This window comes from Eleutherodactylus coqui, chromosome 7 (genome assembly GCF_035609145.1).
Source record: "Eleutherodactylus coqui strain aEleCoq1 chromosome 7, aEleCoq1.hap1, whole genome shotgun sequence".
NCBI classification, from domain to species: Eukaryota; Metazoa; Chordata; class Amphibia; order Anura; family Eleutherodactylidae; genus Eleutherodactylus; species Eleutherodactylus coqui.
The window spans coordinates 64,204,630-64,226,811 of record NC_089843.1 but is presented as its reverse complement, the minus strand read 5'-3'; the positions used below and the strand labels follow the sequence as shown (position 1 = coordinate 64,226,811).

Here is a 22,182-nt window from a genome sequence, read left to right as displayed (position 1 = left end):
ATGGGTTGCAATGGCAACCAGATGCCAGCCACTGGTGTATGGACCTGCCATGGCCTATGACTGCTATTGTGAGCAATAAGCTATTATCATAGCGATTAGGTACTTGTATTATCATAACGTTCAGAGCTTTTATTGTTTAAGTCCCCTACAGGGACATAAAACATGTAAAAAAGTAAAATAAAAATAGTGTAAAAATAAACACATAAGAAAACCCTTTTTCGCACTTTCCCGTTTATATAAAAAATAAAATACAATGTAAAAAAAAACATATTTGGTATCATCATTTTCATAATGATCTGTACAATAAATTAAAAAAACTATTTTTCATCCATGGCAAAAACCATTAAAAAAATCCCCCCCAAAAACGAAGGTAAAATGCTTATTTTATGCATTTTACCTCTCAAAAACATTAAAAAGTCATATAAAAAGCGGTATATACCCCAATATAGTACCAAATAAAACTACATCTTGTCACGCAAAAAGCATGCCCTCACAGACATGGGAAAATAAAAAAAATATTGGACTTAGGATGCAACAATGTATAGAAAAGGGTGTTTATTGTGCAGAAGTGGAAAAGACTAAAAAAAAATAAAATAGCTCCGATATTATCGTAATAGTACCAGCCCACAGAAAAAAATGTATCATGTCATCTATGCTGCATGATTAACGCTGTAAAAAAAAAACAATGGCAGAATTCACGTTTTCTCTCCCTTGTCCCCCTAAAAAAATTAATTAAAGTTTTACCATACAGTATATGTGCGGAAAAATGGTACCAATAAAAACTACAGTCTGCCATGCAAAAAACAAGCCCTCATACGGCCGCGTCGGAGGAAAAATAAATATGTTATGGCTATTGAAAAGTGGAGATGAAAATCCCCCCAAAATCCTTAAGGCCATGGGGGTTAAAAAGTTGCAAAAATCATATATTATGCCTCCAGCAGACTGGCTTAAAAAGCCAGCATATTCAAATCAATGTCATCACACCTTCTACTGTTTAAAATGCAACACAGTTAACAGATGTCATGGAGCATTGGTAGATTTGTCCCTAAATGACGTTTAAAATTGACATGAAAATAGCCTAGGTCAAGTCATGTGGGCTAATGTATCAGCCATGCAATCCCATCAGTGCAGGAAAATAGCTGCTGGTGGGAATCCACCCTGACTGGAGTCATCAGCATGTGAACAGCTGGTCTCAGACTGTGATTAATAATACCGTATGAGGAATTGTTCCCATCATGCTATAATGTCATCAGATCTTCACCTAGACGTAGCAGCCTGTACACCCAACCTGAGATCACATTGGCAGTTATACAATATCTGACCAGTGTCCCCATTTTCTAGCAGCAGTTATTAATGTAGTGTATGATGCCAGTATGGTTTCCCATCCTCCGGTATGCTGAGCAGGTGATATTTCCTTGTGTCAGCTGCTCTCAGAAAATACTGTATGGCTGACAATATCCAATATAGTCTTCCATTAACTTCAGCTGGGAGAGTCCTATTATACCACTTATATTATTATATACATGTAGGTAGAATGGAACTGCCCATAAACTTTCCACCAGTTCTGGTTGCAGCAGAAATAGGACATTTATAAATATGTTGTAGGATCATCTCTACCAAAATTAGGAGAAACGTTTCCTAGCAACCTCCATTATAGTACAGGAGACCTACAGTATACTGGCTGTCTGGTAAATCTGGTATATCTACATATAGATGCTGGTGATGTAACCTAAGGGTTTATTCACATGAGCTTCTGCGAAATCGGACCGTGTAAATCTGTCCAATTTTTGCACATGATTTTCCTGTGATTTTTGTGCGCGTTTGCAATTTTTGTGCAATTTTTTCAAATGCGTTTTACACATTATTCTAAAAAAAATTGCACCTTGGCTCTCTTTTAAGGTTTCCATGGTTACCTGCCCTAAAATCCCATGATGCAAGTGTGATCTGATTTTTTTACTTGCAGCCACAAACTTGAATAGGCAATTTTTGGCCAAAAATCGCCCAAAATTGGGCATGCTGCGATTTTTAAAATTCAGAATATTCGTCCACTTAAATAAATCACAACTGTGAATGTACCCTAAATCATATCATGTGCAAAAAATATACAGCATGAAACATACCAAACCGAGCTCTATGTATAATACCTCATATTATATAGGGAATTATATAATATCATTATTATTGTATCAAAAATATTTAACAGCAGTAACAATAAATAAAGATCTGTAGCAACCTTCAGATATGAGAACCTGGGAAGTTTTTATCCAAGAATTGAAAAAACTGGAAAACTTAATTTGCATCAAAAGTAAATTCCAAAAGACTGATGCAGAAATCCTATTCAGACCTGTGTTCAGATGTCTAAAGGGTGCAACAATAATCATCACAGTATATCACAATAGTTATTCTGTAACAAAATGAATGGAAACATCACCATAAAAGTATAATAATACAAGCAACAATAAATATAAGAGTATTATAATATCTACTCTGACACATAAAAGAAGGTGCATCCAAGTGACCTTCAGAATAACAGTAATCATAAAACTATGAGAATATTAGAAATATTACCAGCAGTAACAATAACCTTAGTGGCAGATTGATAACGGTAGACTTTTGTAATCTGAATACTCTTTAATTTGATGGGTAACTTGATATTAATTTTATTACTATTAGTTGACTAATTATACATTTCATAACATTTTATCCATAAAAGTAATATAATATGATAAATAGTTTAATTAATGAAATTGATTAATAATAACAATGTTTTTACTATTAGTATTACTGTTATTATAATACATAATAATCAACTTAATCACATGTATTGTATATGTATATATATATATATTTATTTTTTTTAATTTTTTTTTTATTTTATTTATTTATTTATTTTACATGGCCATGGGGGTTAAAAAGTTGCAAAAACTCATATATTTTTTTAACATAGTTACAAAGTTTAACAGTATTGGTTTAGTCACCATATTAAAGAGCATTTATATTACAGAATCCTACCATTATTAATATATTTCAGGTAATTGTTGCTCTTAATACTATTTCTAATATTATTGTATTAGTATACAATTATTAGGATTATTAAGAAGTATTGCCATATAAACTATATGGAATGATGCTGCACCCTTGTCCAGTATCTGTTTGATTCCCAGAAACTGTTCTAAAGGAACATACTATTTTTTAAATTAAATGTTAAAATGTTTTTATTTCTATTATTTGCCACAATACACGGAGGTTTTCTGCTGCTTACTTACTGTTTTCAGTACCAAACACCAAAGGAACCCTTTGTAAAAACAGACATGGAGAATGCACGAGAGAGCTTTCATTCTGTTCAGTATTATGTTGTAAATTATGGAAAAATGTAGTTAAAAAAATCATTACACAAGAGACGTATGTATCAAATGGATAGTGCTGTATATTCACTCATGGCAAATTGTTTGCAGAATGTTCTCTGCCTGCATCATTAGTCTGCAGTTGGCTTGCAGAAATCCATGTATGGTGCTTGCCACCAAACAATGGCATGCAGAAGTATGTGCAACAAATCTGCAGCATGCAAATATTCCTAAATATCGTAATTAGTATAATTATTATAGACCTATCTCCATACATATGTCAGTACCTATCATCTGCAGGAGACCGCAAGATTAGACACTGCAATCTGTGCATGATACGCATGTCTTCCTGTATGGTGTCCCAATATATCTGCCTAAGATACAGGACTATAAAACCCCTGATGGAAAGGACAGTATATGCAGCGACTGTATGGAGATGAAGTATTGGGGGGGGGTGTTTATGCACAGAACATGGAGTATCTACACTGTATGGAGATGGGAAATGGGGCAGGAAAAGCTGTGTGCAGTTGTAAGTTGCATTATGGCAAATATACTGTAGGACCTGTAGGGGCAGCATGAGTTGGGCAAGTACAGGCAGGCAGGACTGTGCGCTGAAGCAGAGTAGTGTGTATGTGTGTATATATAAATATATATTTGTATGTATGTGATGCTTATTATTAGATATTTTTATAGTATAGGGCAATTGGGCTCTCTTTATTGTCAGCATGCACTGTAGCACTAAAGATCTGTAGTGCGGTATATACAACAACAGGTCTGGTTGTGTATATATAGTGTAGGCATGGTTGTGTCCAGAAGCGAGAGGATCTGAAGGTAATGAGGCAGGAAGAGACCCCATACATTACTGTAGATGAGGGTACTTGAAGTGAATGATTTGCACTTGCTGCTAGAGGTCAATGGCTCCTTTCATTTGAATGTATGCAAAGCTTATTTGATGCTAATCTTCTCTGAAAGGGTTTATTCACTTGGGCATTCGGACCGTATAAATCGTTCTGATTTTGCTAATGATTTTTCAGCAATTTTTGCGTGCACTTGCGATTTTTGTATGCGATTTTTTTTCCTCTGGTACGTGCATTTTTCCCCACACATTTAAAAAATTGCAGCTCTTTTACTTATTTATGGTTTCCGTGGTTACCTGCGTTAATGCTTTATTTCTGTCTGGTTTTTTTTTCAGCCCATAAATTGGACGGAAGATACATTTATACAATTTATTTTTCTATCCATTTCTGTAAAAATCGGAACAAAATCGGACAGAAATAGAACGTATTCATTTTATTATGAATATTAACATGGAATTCCAGTAAAAATAAATGCAGCATCTTCAGATGAAAATTGCCCATTCAGGTCTATGGGTCCGTTTAAAAAAATGGATCGTACTCATTTGATGCGATTGTGATCTGTTTCTATTATATGTAACTATGGTAGCCTTAGGAAAAAAAAGTGTGCTGAACTAGGAAGCGTTGACAATCACAACCCATCATGTGTCTTTTTTATGCGTGTAAAAAGTGGATTGGAAACAGATGAAAATAACGCAGAAAGATCCCAAAAATGCAAAAAAAATTAATGTAAAACACGCATGATAAATCGGTCCAATTTTTCAGGACTGAAAAAAATGTCTGTGAGAATATAAGATTAATCTCTATTTAAAAAGTCACCCTCAGTCATACTCACCACTGCTGTCTTCACGTGTCAATACATAGAATTATCAAATACAACAGAATGGGTATTTTAGACCATAAAGAACACAATCTATGAATTCATGCTATATCTTAAAGAAAAAAGAATACATAACATGACCTTGCTTAATATCTGTAAAAACTCAACCGGCTCTAATATGTTCTGTATGTTTTATTAAGAAATATTATATTTATATATAATATCTCTGAATGCATGTATTATTTGTAAATAATACATTGTATATAAATAATGGTTGTAAGATAGGAAATGTGTAAAAATAAACTAATAATCACAATAACTAAACTTCTGTCCGCTAAAGTGCTTTAGTGAAGGATTACTTCTTTAAATAACGAAAAGGATGAATATATATATATATATGTGTGTGTGTGTATATATATATATATATTATATATATATATATATATATATATATATATATATATATATGTGTGTATATATATATGTATATATATATATATATATGAATAGGCTAGGCAAATTGTCTGAATCATATACGCCCCCCCCCCCATAATTATACTGACTCCAAAAGAGACAATAGAAAAACAAAACTAGGATCATAATACTACCATAAAATGCATATTTTAATTGAAATAGGAATTTTAAATATAAAAATAGAAATTTAAAATATAAAAATAGACGACACATAAACATCAGGAGGATCACAAAAATAGTGCACACTAAAGGGCAACATCTATATTATACAAAAACAACACATTGTATATCACTATAATACTGATATATACATGCGAAACTACATAAAACTAGTTACACACACGGCTGGGAGTTCAAAAATAGTCACATACAAAACCTGCACACCCATAAATAGTAGTGCACTGCACCCCGACACACGTTTACATAGTATCTAAGGCTGGTAAAAGACATATGTCCATCTAGTGCAGCCTTTTATCCTGCAATGTTGATCCAGAGGAAGATTTAAAAAAGCCCATAAAACACCCTTTTTTCATTTTCTTCCTCGGGGCCGTGTATGTAACTAGTTTTATGTACTTTTGCACATATGTATCTGTATGATAGTGATATACAATGTATCCTTGTGTATAATGTAGCTGTTGCCCTCCATTCTGCACTACTTTTTGTGATCCTCCTGCTGTTTTGTGTTGTCTATTTTTTTCTATTTTTATATTCTGTATTGATATTATATTTTTGTATTTGTATTTTTGGCATTTTAAATTGATTATTTCAGTTAAAATATACATTTTATGGCAGTACGATGCTGCGGGTTTTGTTTTTCTAATATAGAAAAAAAAATGAAACTACAAAAATGAATTATTATATGGCATATCATTCTTATATTTTCCCGAAACTACATGTCCTGAAATATATCATTTTGAAATAATGTAGCCACCTATGTTGTCTTTTTTTCTTCAAGTACAACTACAAGGCATTTTATTTGCATTTTCATGTTTTTATTATCAACAATCAATTAAATGGCACACTTTTCTTTTGGAAAAACAAAATGCACATGTAAAAATTGTTCCCTTTTTTTTAAATAGGCATTCATAATAACTATATATAAATAAGTGAACCCCCTGAACATTCAATCATCAGTGTGGCTAATATGCTCAGGACTGGGAGAAGGAAATAAAAGACAACATGCAGATTCTAAGAAAGAAAGAAACAATTAAAAGAAATAAAAATGTGTGAAATCCATTTGAATAATAATAATAAAAAAAACAAAAACATAAAAAATAAATAAAAATTTGAACGAATAAACAAACGGACAAACAAACATTAGAGGACCCAGATCCTTTTTTTTTCTCCATAGAGACATTGAATAGACTAAGGATTCCACATCATTTACTTGAACAATTGTCGACATTGTGTACTTATAATAACACCATACAACTGTCACATTATAACACTGCTGGAAAAGACATAGAAAGCATCAACATCCAACTAATATCTAGAGGTCTTGTGCCTTTAAAAAAGAATGAAAAAAACCAAACAAACCAAAAAAAAACAAACAACCATTTGAGTGTGAAACAACGTAATAAATAGAATCTTATTACACCCAATGCAGAATATGAGACAGACCCTGCAACACAGTGCAAATTATTCCTGTAGTGTCCAGCAAAGAATAGCCATTGTGCACGAATGTGCTAAACCAGAAGAAATAAGCAGTTAAACATAGTGCTAATAATTCATATATCAGACAAGAAGAAGGGCGAGAGGGGTCTTCGGTGCCTTGTTTAACCCTTCCACTGTCTTTATTGGCAGTGAAGGAGTTAAAATGTCTATACAGCTAAAAATTGTCCTTTTTTTTTAGATGATTTTGTGGAGGTCTGGGAGGTCTACAAAGATCTGCTGCTGGGTGCTCAGGCTTTTGGCATCCTTACCGCACCAATTATACTAGGTGGTCATGTTAAAGCCCTGGTACCAGTCTATGATACTATCTGCTGGAGTCTGCACTCAGCCTTCTTCCCTGAAGCCAAGTTTCACCTGTGTGATCCAGAGTGTCCACCAGATGTGGTTCCACCTGCTGCGTGAACCTGGTTTTGAGCTGCCCTGGACAGGTAGCTGAGGTGGACAAGTGTCCCTCATCATCATCATCAAGTAGTCTCACTAAGAACAGTAACAGCAGGCAGCCAGTGATCTTGCAGATCTCAGCACTAGTGCTCATGCTGACAGTTCAGAACATGCTCTTGACTAGAGTGGCTTTGGTACTGTTGGGTCTTTGCAGGGAAGATAAAACACTGGCGAATGGACCTCCTAAGGAGTCAGGGATGGATGTGATGGTGCCACCTGGACCAGTGGCCCAGCCTTGTGCCCCTCCTGTGACCCCTACTACTGCTGCAGATGACAGGCCTCCAGGTACTTGCACTCCACCTTTGATTTGTTCTGTTGGGCCGATAGATCCCTGGGATCCTGTAGGGCTAGGGCCACCACCGCAGCTTTGTGTTGGGTTGGGGTTGTTACCTGGCCCCCCAGTGCTGTCAGGGTCGGTGATCTTGGCCTCTTTACTCTCATCATCTCTTGAGGGGTCAGATTTTTTTCCAGAGGAACCATTCTTGGCTGCTGCTGCTGCGGCTGCTGCTGCCCTTTCTTGCTTCCTAAACTTCGCCCGGCGATTTTGGAACCAGACCTGGAAGTGCGTAAAAGGAGAGGAGACACCGGGTAGATGGGAGATTGGTAGAAGTATGGGTCATATTAGTGGGAGTGTATGGAGTGTTCAAGAATGAGGAATATAGAATTATATTATGATCGTAGGGTGGGGTTGAGAGTAAAAGGGGGAGAGGAGGGAAATGGAGAAGAAATAAAGTTACTTATTACATTATTTCATTCATGAATTTCTATCTACATCTGTATTTTTCATAAACATGTCAATATGTCATTTGAGAGCATATCCTGCCTTTGTGTGTGTGTATATATATATATATATATATATATATATATATATATATATATATATATATATATACACACACACACACACACGATACTGTGCCAGAACTTTAGGTAGCTGTGGAAAAAATGACGCAAAGTAAGATTTTTTTCAAAAATAGAAGGCATCTGATTGACTCCAGTTTTATTCTGCAGCAAAACAACAACCCCGAACATCCAGCCAATGTCATTAGAAACTACCTTCAGTGTAAAGTAGAAAAAGGAGTCCTAAAAGTGATGATATGGCCCCACAGAGCCCTGATCTCACATCATCCAGTCTGTCTGGGGTTACATGAAGACACAGATGGATCTGAACAAGCTACACCCACTGAAGATCTGTGCTTAGTTCTCCAAGATGTTTGAAACAAACTCCCTGCTGAGTTCCTTCAAAAATTGTGTGCAAATGTACCTAGAAGCACTGATGCTGTTTTAAAGATAAAGGGTGGTCATACCAAATATTGATGTGTTTTAGATTTCTCTTTTGTTGATTCACTTTGTATTTTGTTAATTTACAAAAGTAAACCGCTAACACTTCTAGTTTTGAAAGCATTCTTTGCAACATTTTTTCCACACCTGCTTAAAACTTTTGCTTAGTACCGCATATCTATCTATGCAGATATATATATATATATATATATATATATATATATATATATATATATATATATATCTTCTGGTATGTGATAGCGTACCTGAACTCTGGCTTCTGTGAGGTCTATCTTCAGAGCTAGCTCTTCTCTGGTGTAAATGTCTGGATAATGAGTTTCAGCAAACACCCTTTCCAGCTCCTTCAGCTGAGCGCTGGTGAATGTGGTCCTGATTCTTCTCTGCTTCCTCTTCTCATTGAGACCACCATGATCAGTGAACAGCTTGTAAGGAACTGTAGGAAGAAAAGAAACCGCACATCAGGAATCTCACTAAAAAGCATCCAAAACATAGTACCATCAACTAGTACAAAAGGTAACTATATATAAATGCAAATTGTAATATTCAGGGTATACAGAGGCAAAGCAATTCCTCCATTCTGTGTTTGGTACTAAAAACAGTGCATAAAACCTCCGTGAACTGCTGTAAATAATAGGGAAAAAAATCTAAATTTAATTCAAATTAAATGTTAAAAAACATTTACAATGGGGTTTTTATGCAGCTTACTTATTGTTTCAGTATCAAACAGAATGGAGCATGTGATGCAGTTTTTCTGCACAGCTCTGTATAATATTATGTTATGCTGTGAGTGTATATTAAATGTATTGTAGATGAAGTCACCCTATAATAATATTTAATGTCACTGAAGGTGTGTAGGCTGCACAGCAGGTTTATTTCAAATGTCCCTCAAAAGTAGAGTTAAAACTGGATCTCATGGTGTCATCTAATGCCATGTATCTCTCCTACAGTAGGTGGAAGCAAGAAATCCTGATAAAGTGGGTAATAATGTGCAGGGTGATTCCCAGGTATGAAGTGTGGTGGGCAGCAGCAGCTGCAGTGGAAGTCCAGCAGAGTCCCATCATTTTAGGACAGTGTCTTCTGGTGTGATGAGTCTTTCTCTTGGGTTATTTAATTATTTGTTAAGCTTTACGTCTCATCCCAGAGTAAATAAATTATGCCTATCATTTTGGCAGCTTAAGATAATTTTGTTGGCGGTTCGGGTGTGACTATCAGGATAGTGTAACCCTGTAACTGAATTACTCCTCGCCTGCAATCGCTTCTAACGTGATAAATTCTTTCATTTGTGTAAGCAAATTTCGTTTGGTAAATACTAAACACATTTCCATTTTCAAATGCAATCAAGGATTCCTATATACAAGGGTAAAAAGCTCCTTGCAAGGATTTGGGGTGGGGGAAAGAAGAGCTTGGAGAAGAAGACCTCCTTACCTGCTGCATATGGACTGCTCTGGTGATCCCTGAGAGTTCCAAGGCTGCAAGATCCTGGGGTGAGGGATGGACAGCCTGAGGTGGCCCCAAAAGTGGTTCTGATAGGGTTGTACTGGAAGCCACTGGCTTGGCTGCAGGAACTGAAGTCTGCATAAGCAGATGCCAGGCTTGAGGTGTCCATGCCAGCCATACAGGACTCATAGGCAGAGGAGTTAAGGTAAGAATATTCCATTTTATACATTGAAAAGGCTCTGGAAATCTCACCAAGGAGGTAAAGAAGAGACTGAGAGATGAGGACTGGTGGTGATGACTTGGAGGAGGTGATGTGCTCTGCTCCACGCCTGCCTCAGCACTGGCCTCCTTACTAGCAGCAGAGCCTAGTTTTATGAAAAAGCCTCCTATGAGATGCCTTGCCTGAGGTCTCCAGAGCATAGAGTCCTCATAATAAACTTGGCTCTTTCCACTTGGACAATAGCAAAGCGGTTGGTCTTATTGCTGGCGCTTTTTACATGACAATAACTCATCAGTCTATTGGGCTGGCACTGGGGGGACTTAGCTGTCCAACCTCCCTATCATTGATTCCTGCATCTCTAATTAGAATTTAATAGCACACCATCCTCTCCCTTCTAACCAGCTCCTGCCCTTTAATTCAATCACACTCTTTGCAAATAATGAAAGTTGGGTGACGATTCTCCCTGATCCAATTTCACCCCCTAGCTTTTAACCGATCATATATACCTTTGGCAATAAATTGAGATACTGGGTTTTTAACTCTTATTTGCTGTGTTTTTTTACCCCATGTCACAGCAGCTATAATGTAAGGCTTACACACCAGTGCCCAAAACCACATGCACTGCCAAGGAGGCAGGGGCACTATGGAGGCATCAGCACCTTGGTCAGGGCACTGTGCTGTATCCTGGGAAATGCTATTCAAGGCTTGCAATATATACAGTAGATGGACGGAGAAAATGGAGAATAGAGTTAGTAAGTCTGTTTGCATTCAATTAATTCTATTTTATATTAAAATCCCATCTCCCATTATATTCGTGTGTGAACATTATTTACACATTGTACAGAAATGCAAATTGTTTTGCAAAATTTGATTTGATTTTTGTTTGTCATTTTCTCCGCACACACAGATGTAGCAGTGCTGATTTGCATGTCATTTGTCACAGTGCATAGTTGTATCGGACATAGGACTACAGGGATGAGAGGCACAAAATTACCATCTATTACATTGTGATCTACATATTTATACCCGTGTATGCATTGTTATTATTTGCTATTACAGTATATGCACACGGGTGTTTTTTTTTGTCCTGAAAAATTGGACCGAATTTTTGTGCAATTTTCACTTGTTTTTTATTTTGCATTTCTGTGATTTTTCCATGCGATTTTCATCCGTTTGGATACGATTTTTACATACGTTTAAAAAAAAGTGTGATGATGAGTACTGCACACTTCCTGGTTCTGCACCTTTTTCTCCAAAGGTTACCATGGTTACATATTACTTCAAATGGATCACAATAGGCATTACACAAGTGCAATCAGTTTTTTAAATGCACTTGAATGTAAGAAAATAGGATATGCTGACATTTATTTTTTTTTTGCTCAGACTGTTCGTCCGATTAAAGAATCGCACGTGCATACAACCCTTTAGGGTATATTCACACAAATGCTTTTTCATTCATTTTGCGAACGGAAAAAAACAGACCAAAACTGGACAGAAATAAAGCATATTATTTTAGATGGTTTTATACAAGTGTGCGATTTCTTAATCAGACGAACAGTCTGAGCAAAAAACTAACTGCATATTTTATGTTGCGATTTTCATACGTTCAAGTCTATGGGTGCGTATAAAAACGTATTGCACCCGTTTGGTGTTAATCTGATCCGTTTCTATCACATGTAACCATGGTAACCATGAAAAATGTGTGCAGAACTGTTATCATTTGTTTTTTTTTTCACGTAAACGTCAGCTGAAAAATGGATGAACACTGCATGGAAAAATCACAGAAACAAAAAATATATGCATGAAATATTAGTCCGATATTTTTTCAGTTTTTCAGTTTTTTTCAGATTGTTTTTCAGTTCTTAAAAATCAGAGCAATACTTTGTGCGATATTTCAGGCCATATTTTTGCACTTCTCTAAAAAATTTTCCATGTGATTTTCATTTGCTTTAAATCCGATTTTTGTGTGCGTAAAAAAAAATACGCATGATGGATTCTGCACACTTTTTTTGGTAAGGTTGCTATGGTTACTTACAATAAAAAAGGATATCGCCATTTGAAGTAATATGCTTTCATTCTTTCCAATTTTTACGGACAGAAAATCGTACAGAAAAATCCTTTGCATGAATATATCTTTAGAGCTCATAGTTGTATCAAATATAGGACTACAGGTATGAGGGGCACAAAATTATACCTATTACATTGTAATCTGCATTTTTCTGCCTGTGTATGCACTGTTATTATTTACTGTTAGAATTAGTGGCCATGTCCCCAATGCTACCCTTCCTCCACTAAGAACCTCCTTCCTTAAATTGCAAAGCAAGTGACATTATTACACAGAGATGATGGTTTCCATTCCAATGCCTGGGGTGGATCTTGTGAGGAAGAAAACATTCATTATTCTCTTCATTTCCCCTGCACACAATTTCATTTTGGAGTCATTTGTATCAGTTTGGCAGCATGTACTGTGCTCACTGTGATATATCTACATCATCCTTTCTTCTCAGGCCACCAGTGGGTGAGGCACCTGCAAAGCAAAAAAAAAATCCTTATAAACAAACTGTGGGTATTTTCCATGATCCTAACATGTGGATAATTAGTTCAAGTGCATTCATTACCCCCTATAACAAGTGCATAATTAAAGTAACACACTCATAAAGGCTTAATAGAGGAATTTAAGTGGTACAGTACTTACCAGCTTAATTCACAGCTAGAGTCAATAGGCAAAAACAAGCACATTAAGATGACACTTTGTAGCTACTGGGTGTTTTATTGCATTTGATAAAATAAAGTCTCTCACAAGAGTCCTTGTCTGAAACAAAGATGCACTTTGGAGTCACAAGGAGTCATAAAGTTAGCAGAGTTTTATGGCCTCGGCTGGGAGCCCAGGGTGTCTGGAATAATGGAGGAAGGCTTTGCTGCTTGGCACCATGGTGCAGGGCTGGGAGGAGAATAAATGAGGACAAGGTTTTAGTGACAAATTGCAGAATTCTTCATGTGCTTTATGCTTCTTTTCTGGTGGCCTGGACAGCAGGGGAGAATAGCTGCAGAGGCATCAGTCTTCTCCCCTGCTTCCTATGTAAAGTCCTGCAAAAACTGATGTGAATCCAAACACACTTACTACAGCCATTTATCTTTATGCTTTCTTGTCCTCATGAATATAAATCCGTATTTTGGTCAGGGGATGCTTTTCACCTCTGCGGAAACTAATGGCTTTATTTTTCCCTCCAACAAAGAATTGCAAACAGTGAGGTTTTCTGGAATGTGAACCCCGTGTAATAAAGCTTTCATTGCTCGGATAGAACGGAGCCGTGAAATGGAGCTGTCTTGTATATTAAATGCGGCACCAGTCTATAAAACTGCCTCACAAATAGCTGATTGCATGAGGGAGGCAAAAAAGGAAAGAAAAAACCTTACCTGCACTTTTTTCCCTTCTAAATAACTTTTTTTACATTTGTTAAACTTGTATGTAATTTAACATTATCTATCTATCTATCTATCTATCTATCTATCTATCTATCTATCTATCTATCTATCTATCTATCTATCTATCTCATATCTATCTATTTATCAATCTCATATATATCTATCTCATATCTATCTATCTATCTATCTATTATCTATCTATTATATCCATCTGTTCTATCTATTCTGTCTATCTAATATCTATCTATCTAATATCTATCTATCTATCTATCTATCATATCTATCTTTGTATCTATCTATCTATTATATCCATCTGTTCTATCTATTCTGTCTAATATCTATCTATTGTATCTATCTATCTATCTATCTATCTATCTATCTCATATCTATCTCTCTATCTATTATCTATCTATTATATCTATCTTTTCTATCTATTCTGTCTATCTAATACCCATCTATTTTATCTATCTATCTATCTATCTATCTATCTATCTATCTATCTATCTATCTATCTATCTATCTATCTATCTATCTATCTATCTATCTATCTCATATCTATCTATCTATCCTGGATGTAATACGTCGGTATATTTCTGATGTTATATTTAAAAAAAATCAGAAATGAATGACATTAATGTTTACTTCTAATAGGGTCATCATCTTCCAGTATTAATAAATGCAATTATTACAATAGTGCATTTTAATTAGCAATAATATGATTCATGTCATTTGCAAGGGTTCATCATAACACCTTATAATGATCACATATTTCTGTGTATTTACTGGATCCCTGTATATGGTTATAACATGTGTTGTATGTGTTACTTAGTTATAGTTTATTTAATGTGTGCTGTTATCTAAAATGCAGCAGTTCCTTGTTATATATCATTCATGTCATTAATTACTCATCCAATCATTGCTCACATTTTGTTCATCTATGCTTATCATTAGTGAAAAGTAAATAACATATAACTACTGTTCTGCGCCCACATAGCTATAGAGCAAATTAGACTGATGATTTTTGCTTCATTGCTTCTGCTTTTATATTCTCCGGTAATTTATTAGTGACATCTTCTTCTGGGATCTGTATTTGTTTCAACATGAAGCCCACAGTCATTTACAAGGAGACTTCCCTGACTTTATAACCAGCAACCAATGAGGAAAATTAGTGCTAATCCAGTTCCCCATTCCAGTGTTCTCATAATAACATTTATCGGTGCAGTGCAATATCTTGTAGAAAGCAACAGTACTACAGTACTGGGAGTTGCTTTTCATACAACACAGCAATCATTCTTAGGCTGAAAATACAGGTCGCTAGGTGGCGCTGCTTTCTTAGTGTGCATAGAATGAATAGGGAAAGTGTTTATGGGAAGTAAACAGAAGTGGTAACAGTAAATGAAGAGAAGAAACTTTGTTTCTCAAGTGTGAAAAGTCAGACATGTTTACTGTAACAATAATTCTTTCTCATTCACTCCTTGGTTGATATATATACATAATATTTGACAGTTTATCATATTTAGTTACTTAATAATTTAATCTGTATATGTGTGTGTGTGTGTGTGTGTGTGTGTGTGTGTATATATATATATAGTCACATTTTGTGTTTTACACACACACACACATATATATATATATATTATATGTGTGATTGTACCATTGCTATAAATTAGTGATTCTAATAGGGCAAAAGGATAATTTGCTGCAGAAAACTGACTTCTTGAAGGGTGGCTTTAGTACCCTGTTGGATGTTGGACTGCTCATTGGATGCAAGATGTGGTATTGCCAGTTATTGAGGCATACAGATTCTATATGTTATCCTACCGCATATTGGTGCACATTTGCCGTAACTAGGCCTCTAGATCGTGGCAACGTATATGATGTCAAAGTCCCAGATGGTCCCATCCCTGTTCTATTGGCGATAAATTTGGCGAATGGGCAGGCCACGAAAGTGTGACAATGTTGTGGAGGCATTCTTGTGACCCCCTTGTGTGTGCGGCCGAGCATTATCCTGCTGGAAAACGCCTCTTGGAAGTCGCCATGAGAGGAACACATGTGGGTGCAGGATGTCCTGAACATATCGCTGAGCTGTCATTGTCCCTCGTACCAGTACTAGGGGTGACCAACTGTCGTATGTGATGGCCCCCAGATCATCACACCAGTAGTGGGGGGCAGTGTGCGGCTCCATAGCAAAGGCAGGATTGAGGCACTCACACTGAGGTCCCTAGACACGACCACGGCCGTCATCAGTGCCTAAACAAACCTGGATTCACCACTGTATGCAACCCAATTCCACTCCATAGCTGTTATGGAGTGGAATTGGGTTGCCTACAGTGGCAAATCCAGATTTCATCATTCACAATACCACTGCAAATTGAGGCAACGCTGGGTGTCAAAGACCGCACATGGAATGGGAAATGTGAGACCAAATATCCTTTAACCAAGCGCTTGGAAATGGTTCCGACAGACACAGGGGCATGTAATGATGATGCCACGTGTCTCTGGATGGCAGACAACAAAACAGTTGGAGTTGCTCGTAATTGTCCAATCATCAGACAATTCTCTTTACCGATGGTCTGTCGAGGGCGTCCTGAGCCCGATTGCCTTGTGTGCATGCCTTCCGCTGGTCCCAACACCTCCTAACAGTCTGGTCAAAATGGCCCAGGTGGGGGACAATTCATCGATATGACCACCCAGCTTCTCACATTTGAATAATATGCCCACTCTCTTTTTCTTTTACAATGAGTGGTGCCAGCGCAGGGGGCAGGTGCTATCTGGCCTGTACCTCCACACGACTCTGTGCAGCAACTCACAAGTGGTGGTACAGCGCTGACAGTCCTACCCAGGCAACCTAGCCACCTCCAAGCTCGGAAGCTTGATGCTAAAGATTTTGGAAGGTTCGGGATGTTATTAAACCTGATCCTACATAATTGGTTGAATTAGGGTGGTTTTACACCTACGCTTGGGATTCCACTTTCCTGCTTTAATCGGGGAGCAGGAAAGGGGAATTCCTGCTGCCAAACGGCTCTGTCTCAGGACTGAGGATCCCATTGACTATAATGGGGTCTGTTCAGTTTCCGCTCAGCTGCCCAGCTTTTAGACAGAAAAAAAGAGCTGCATGCAACACTTTTTCTTCAGGTATTTTGAGCCGGATATGCAAAGCAGCCTCCGCCTGGAGATTCCAACACAGATATGAAACTGGCCTTACATTTTAACCATACATTTTAATACATTGAATTCAATGAATGGCTAACCGCTGCCTCTGATTGGCTGAGCGCTGTGACCAATCACAGGCAGCGCTTAGCTGTCATTCAATGAATGGCTGAGCGCTGCCTGTGATTGACTGAACGCTCAGCCAATCAGACCTAGCACTCTCTGGAGGTGGGGATTTTTAAATCCCTGGCCAACAGAAAGTGCTTCAGAGCAGTGCAGGGGACAAAGTGAGAAAATGCGCCGGAGCCTCGACAGCAGCAGAAGATGATGGGTTTTTTTTGTTTTTTTTACAGTGGCTAGGGATGATTTTCATGGAAGGGCTTATATTTCAAGCCCTTCCCCGAAAATCTCTGTGGGGGTTTCCTGCATCCTATTGCTTTCAATGGGGCAGCTGCAGAGTCGGCCCTATTGAAAGCAATGGGAATACATCGCAATCCTCTGCCACTGCGGTGGCAGGGGATTCTTTCGTCCATGCGGGGAGTGCCATCATCACTGAACACTGTGACAGTGTTCAGTGCTGAGGGGATTCCCCCCAGAGATATTTTACACGCAGCACGAACCTTTCCGGTGCACGGATGTCCTATCTTTTGTAGGTGCGAGTATTTTGCGCCTGTAAAAGACGGACATGTGAACACTACATAGAAAACCAATGGTTCTATCAGATGCACTTTTTTTGCGCACATAGGCGCGCACAAAAACTTTCATCTGACTTCGCCCTTATAATTACAAACAACCCTTTGAATGCAGATGTAGCTCTCGGAGAAAATGAGTTTGCCTAATATATAAGTTTCTGTTAACCAATATAATCAAAACACTTACAAGTTATCTACAGAACTCAAAACTTATACAGCAAAACATACCTCTTAATTATTATGCATACATATGCCAATAAATCTTAAAGCATCTAAAAGGCATAGGACTCAGTTATGAGAAAATGCCAACTTGGTAGTTATAGTAACATATGACCACAAAATACTTTGTCGAATTCCGACTGCAAAATCTCACAGAGGAATCAGACCCTGTGCCCTGGCATTGACCCCCGCGTACCTGTCTTGTCTTCTTTCTGCCCTGCGGATGTGCCAGCAGAAGAGCCGCCGCACATGCACAGTGCAGAGAGTCCATGAATCACGGCTTCATATTTTGCTCGCCAATTTGCGATTTTCCTGCGAATGCGAGACGTTTTTATCTCAAAACCACCTCCCATCACTTCGGGGAAGTAGCGATCCTCCGCCGTGGCTGAGAACTGCGGCAGAGTATCGTGGAGTTTCTCACATTGCTTTCAATGGGGAAACCTCGCATCACACCGAGTGCAACCAACACATGATGCGATGCGGCCACCAGCCCGATTGAAAGCAATGGGAAATGTGATGCTAGAGTATGCTCCAAGATAGGATGTGATACTATTTCTTTCCCACATTGTGGCGCGATTTGAAGTTTTTTTTTTTGCTGCACTGTTCTTGTCCTTCTATCCTAACCATGCAAAGTGCGCCAAATTATGTAACCTGTATCAAGAACTTTACTTCAACTTGGAAATAGCCCTCCCCTTTTCGTCTGTATGCTGGGTCTGGGGAGTTACTGCCTCTCCTTGTGCATAAAATACACAGGACACTATTTTCGTGACACTTCGCCCCACCTCTTCCCAATGAATTTTCACCGGTCCTCCCTCTATCTGTAGCTTTCAACCTCTTTACTATGGTTCGGTGAGCAAATGTGCTGTGGACTTCATCTCTCCCTTTGTAGTGTCTGTAGGTTTGTTTTTCTGTATGAAATCCATTGTTGCCATCTGAAATCGCCTGTAAGGATGAAAGCTGGGGAGGGTTTATTGCAGCCTGACAGATCCCAGCCCACTGTTTTGTTAGAGTTGTGCTTTCTACACATGAGCCCTCACTAAAACTTGTACCAAATGGTTAATTTGATTATTCAAACTATAGGCCAACTGCTTCACCAGCCTTCCACCACGCGTCTGGAAGGGAAAAAGAAACCATCTCGGAGGAATAATCTAATAAAACTCAAGTGTGGAAAAAAAGGCCTCTGATTTCTAAGCGGCACAAATAGAATTAGAGCTTTAGAATTCTCTATCCAAAATAGGTCCTTTGTGTGCCGCGCAGAACCACATTTATCTAGCAGGAGCCCATAGACAGGTTCTCGGGTTTATTCGTCACATCTATCCATGCCAACGCAAGGAAAAATAAAATTATGTGGGGACTCCATCTATCAAGGGACCATGTAGTATGTCTGCTCACCCCACAACAAAGACCCTCAGTAATGATCAAAATATCGGATAAGATGCCGATCTCCATAATGTCTCATTACACGGATCTCTATCGAGTATTTGGAGCGCTCTGTATTCATTGATTAGACTGGATTTCCAACAGCAGCTTCATTCTATTCAACTCAATAAAATAGATTTTCTTCATTCTACATGATATTAAAATCCTATAAATAATCGGGCTGAATTCTATCAGATATGTAGCTGAGTTACGTACTATGTTAGACCAAAAAAGACAGATGTCCATCCAGTTCAACCTGCTTTCACCCCCCCCCCCTTGTTGATCCAGAGGAAGGCAAAAAAAACAAAACCAAATGAGGCAAAAGCCAATTTACCCTCATCATGGGAAAAAAAATCCTTCCTGACTCCATAATCTCAGTCAGAATCATCCCCGGATCAACATTTGAGATCAACAGCCCTTCTGGTTATTTAATGTCTAACGTTTGCTTCAATTAACTCATATGGAGATGCGATACACTGGTATAAATGATTGTTTTTTTTCTTTTATCTTAACATCTATCTATCTATCTCATATCCATCTATCTCTCTATCTCTCCATCTATCTATCTATCTATCTATCTATCTATCTATCGCATCTCTATCTATCTATCGCATCTCTATCTATCTATCTCATATCTATCTATCTATCTATCTATCTCATATCTATCTATCTATCTATCTATCTATCGCATCTCTATCTATCTATCGCATCTCTATCTATCTATCTCATATCTATCTATCTATCTATCTATCTGTCTCATATCTATCTATCTATCTATCTATCTCATCTATATATTTTATATCTATCTCATATCTATCTATCTATCTATCTCAAATATCTCTCTCACATATCTATCTATCTCATATCTATCTATCTATCTATCTCATCTATATATTTTATATCTATCTCATATCTATCTATCTATCTATCTCATCTATATATTTTATATCTATCTCATATCTATCTATCTATCTCATCTATATATTTTATATCTATCTCATATCTATCTATCTATCTCAAATCTCTCTCTGACATATCTATCTATCTATCTATCTATCTATCTATCTATCTATCTATCTATCTATCTCCTATCTATCCATCTCATATCTATCTATCTCCTATCTATCCATCTCCTATCTATCTATCTATCTATCTATCTATCTATCTATCTATCTATCTATCTATCTATCTATCTATCTATCTGTCTCTCTCATATCTCTATCTATCTATCTATCTATCTATCTATCTATCTATCTATCTATCTATCTATCTATCTATCTATCTATCTATCTATCTATCTATCTATCTCCATCTATATCTAAGACTTGAACACATGCATATATGCTAGAACCAATGTCTCAGAAGTTTTTAAGACTTTCATTATGTTTTGGGGTTTGAGAAGAAGCTTGGGGCATGCAAATTAAATGCAGATATTGACCCTAGTTGAACTAGAATCGAAAACCCCAGTACTGCAATATAACACTGCTGAGTCAAAAAGTGGGTAATGGGTAAGTATATACATAAAATGTTTATAGGGTGTCCCAAAAATATATACTGTACATACATTTTCAATGATTATAAAGTCAGTATTTATTGACACACACTTCATTCCTTCATACAGAAATGACTCATTATTCTTGTCTAATTGTTGTCTTTTTGTCATCACCTGTTGTCAGACTGATGTCCGTTCTGGTCTGGGGACTGCAGATAAAGCAGGCCCCAACTGACATGGTTCAAGAAGCCAGAATGCGGCTCATCAGTCACAGGATCCCATGGTCTGCAGCACAACTTTATGCTTGCTAAGCCTAACTCTACGCCTCACGGAATGATGCATATGGCTCATATTCCAGTCTGTCTTAGGTTGGCATCACACGAGCATATGTGTATTTGCATGCGCATGAGTGTAGCGTTTTTGCAGAACGAACACTTTATCTTTGCACGTGCTTCGGCGTAATTTTCATCGTATGTGAACAAACCCATTGAAGTCAATGGGTTCTATTCTCTGTGTATTGTGTGCGCAAATTTTGTGTGCGTAAATACGCCTTTGTGAATCTGACCTTAGACTCAGCACTGCTGCACTCGCTGCCACTAAACCACAGCAATGAGGTGCACTAAGCAGTCCTAATTATAGTCTTAGGGCGGATTCAGACGAGCGTGATTTTTTCCCCGCGTATGTGGCTGTGGTAATCATGGCTGCATAACGGGACAAAACAGAACCACTGATAATCAATAGGAATTCAGTGCTTTCACTTTCACTATTGGGATTGTCACCTGTTAATTGTACAGGTGAGAGAATAAAGGACCTGTCTAGAGATGAGTGAATATACTCTTATCGAGTAATTACTCGATCGAGCACCGCGATTTTCGAGTACTTCCGTACTCGGGTGAAAAGATTCGGGGGGCGCCGGGGGGTGGGGGGAGGCGTGGCGGAGCAGGGGGTAGCAGCGGGGAACAGAGGGGGAGCCCTCTCTCTCTCTCTCTCCCCCCCACTCCCCGCTGCAACCCCCTACTCACCCACGGCGCCCCCCGAACCTTTGCGCCCGAGTACGGAAGTACCCGAAAATCGCGGTGCTCGGGTGAAAAAGGGGCGTGGCTGAGTAGGTTCGCTCATCTCTAGATCTGTCCTATCTTTTCCGCACATAGCGAATACTACGTGCGGGAAAGATCGGGCGACACCTATTTTCCCACAGTTATTTTCAAACCTTCAGGCACA

General features: G+C 37.8%; 1 protein-coding gene across 1 annotated transcript; it reads right to left on the bottom strand.

Moving 5' to 3' along the window:
• Positions 1-7,707: 7,707 nt before the first annotated feature.
• Positions 7,708-10,572, bottom strand: PHOX2B (paired like homeobox 2B). The gene is made up of 3 exons (XM_066574621.1): positions 10,332-10,572; positions 9,152-9,339; positions 7,708-8,160 (listed from the first exon to the last, which is right to left on the bottom strand). The coding sequence occupies exons 1-3, from the start codon at positions 10,570-10,572 to the stop codon at positions 7,708-7,710; spliced, it is 882 nt and encodes a 293-aa protein (XP_066430718.1).
• Between the last annotated feature and the right edge of the window lie 11,610 nt (positions 10,573-22,182).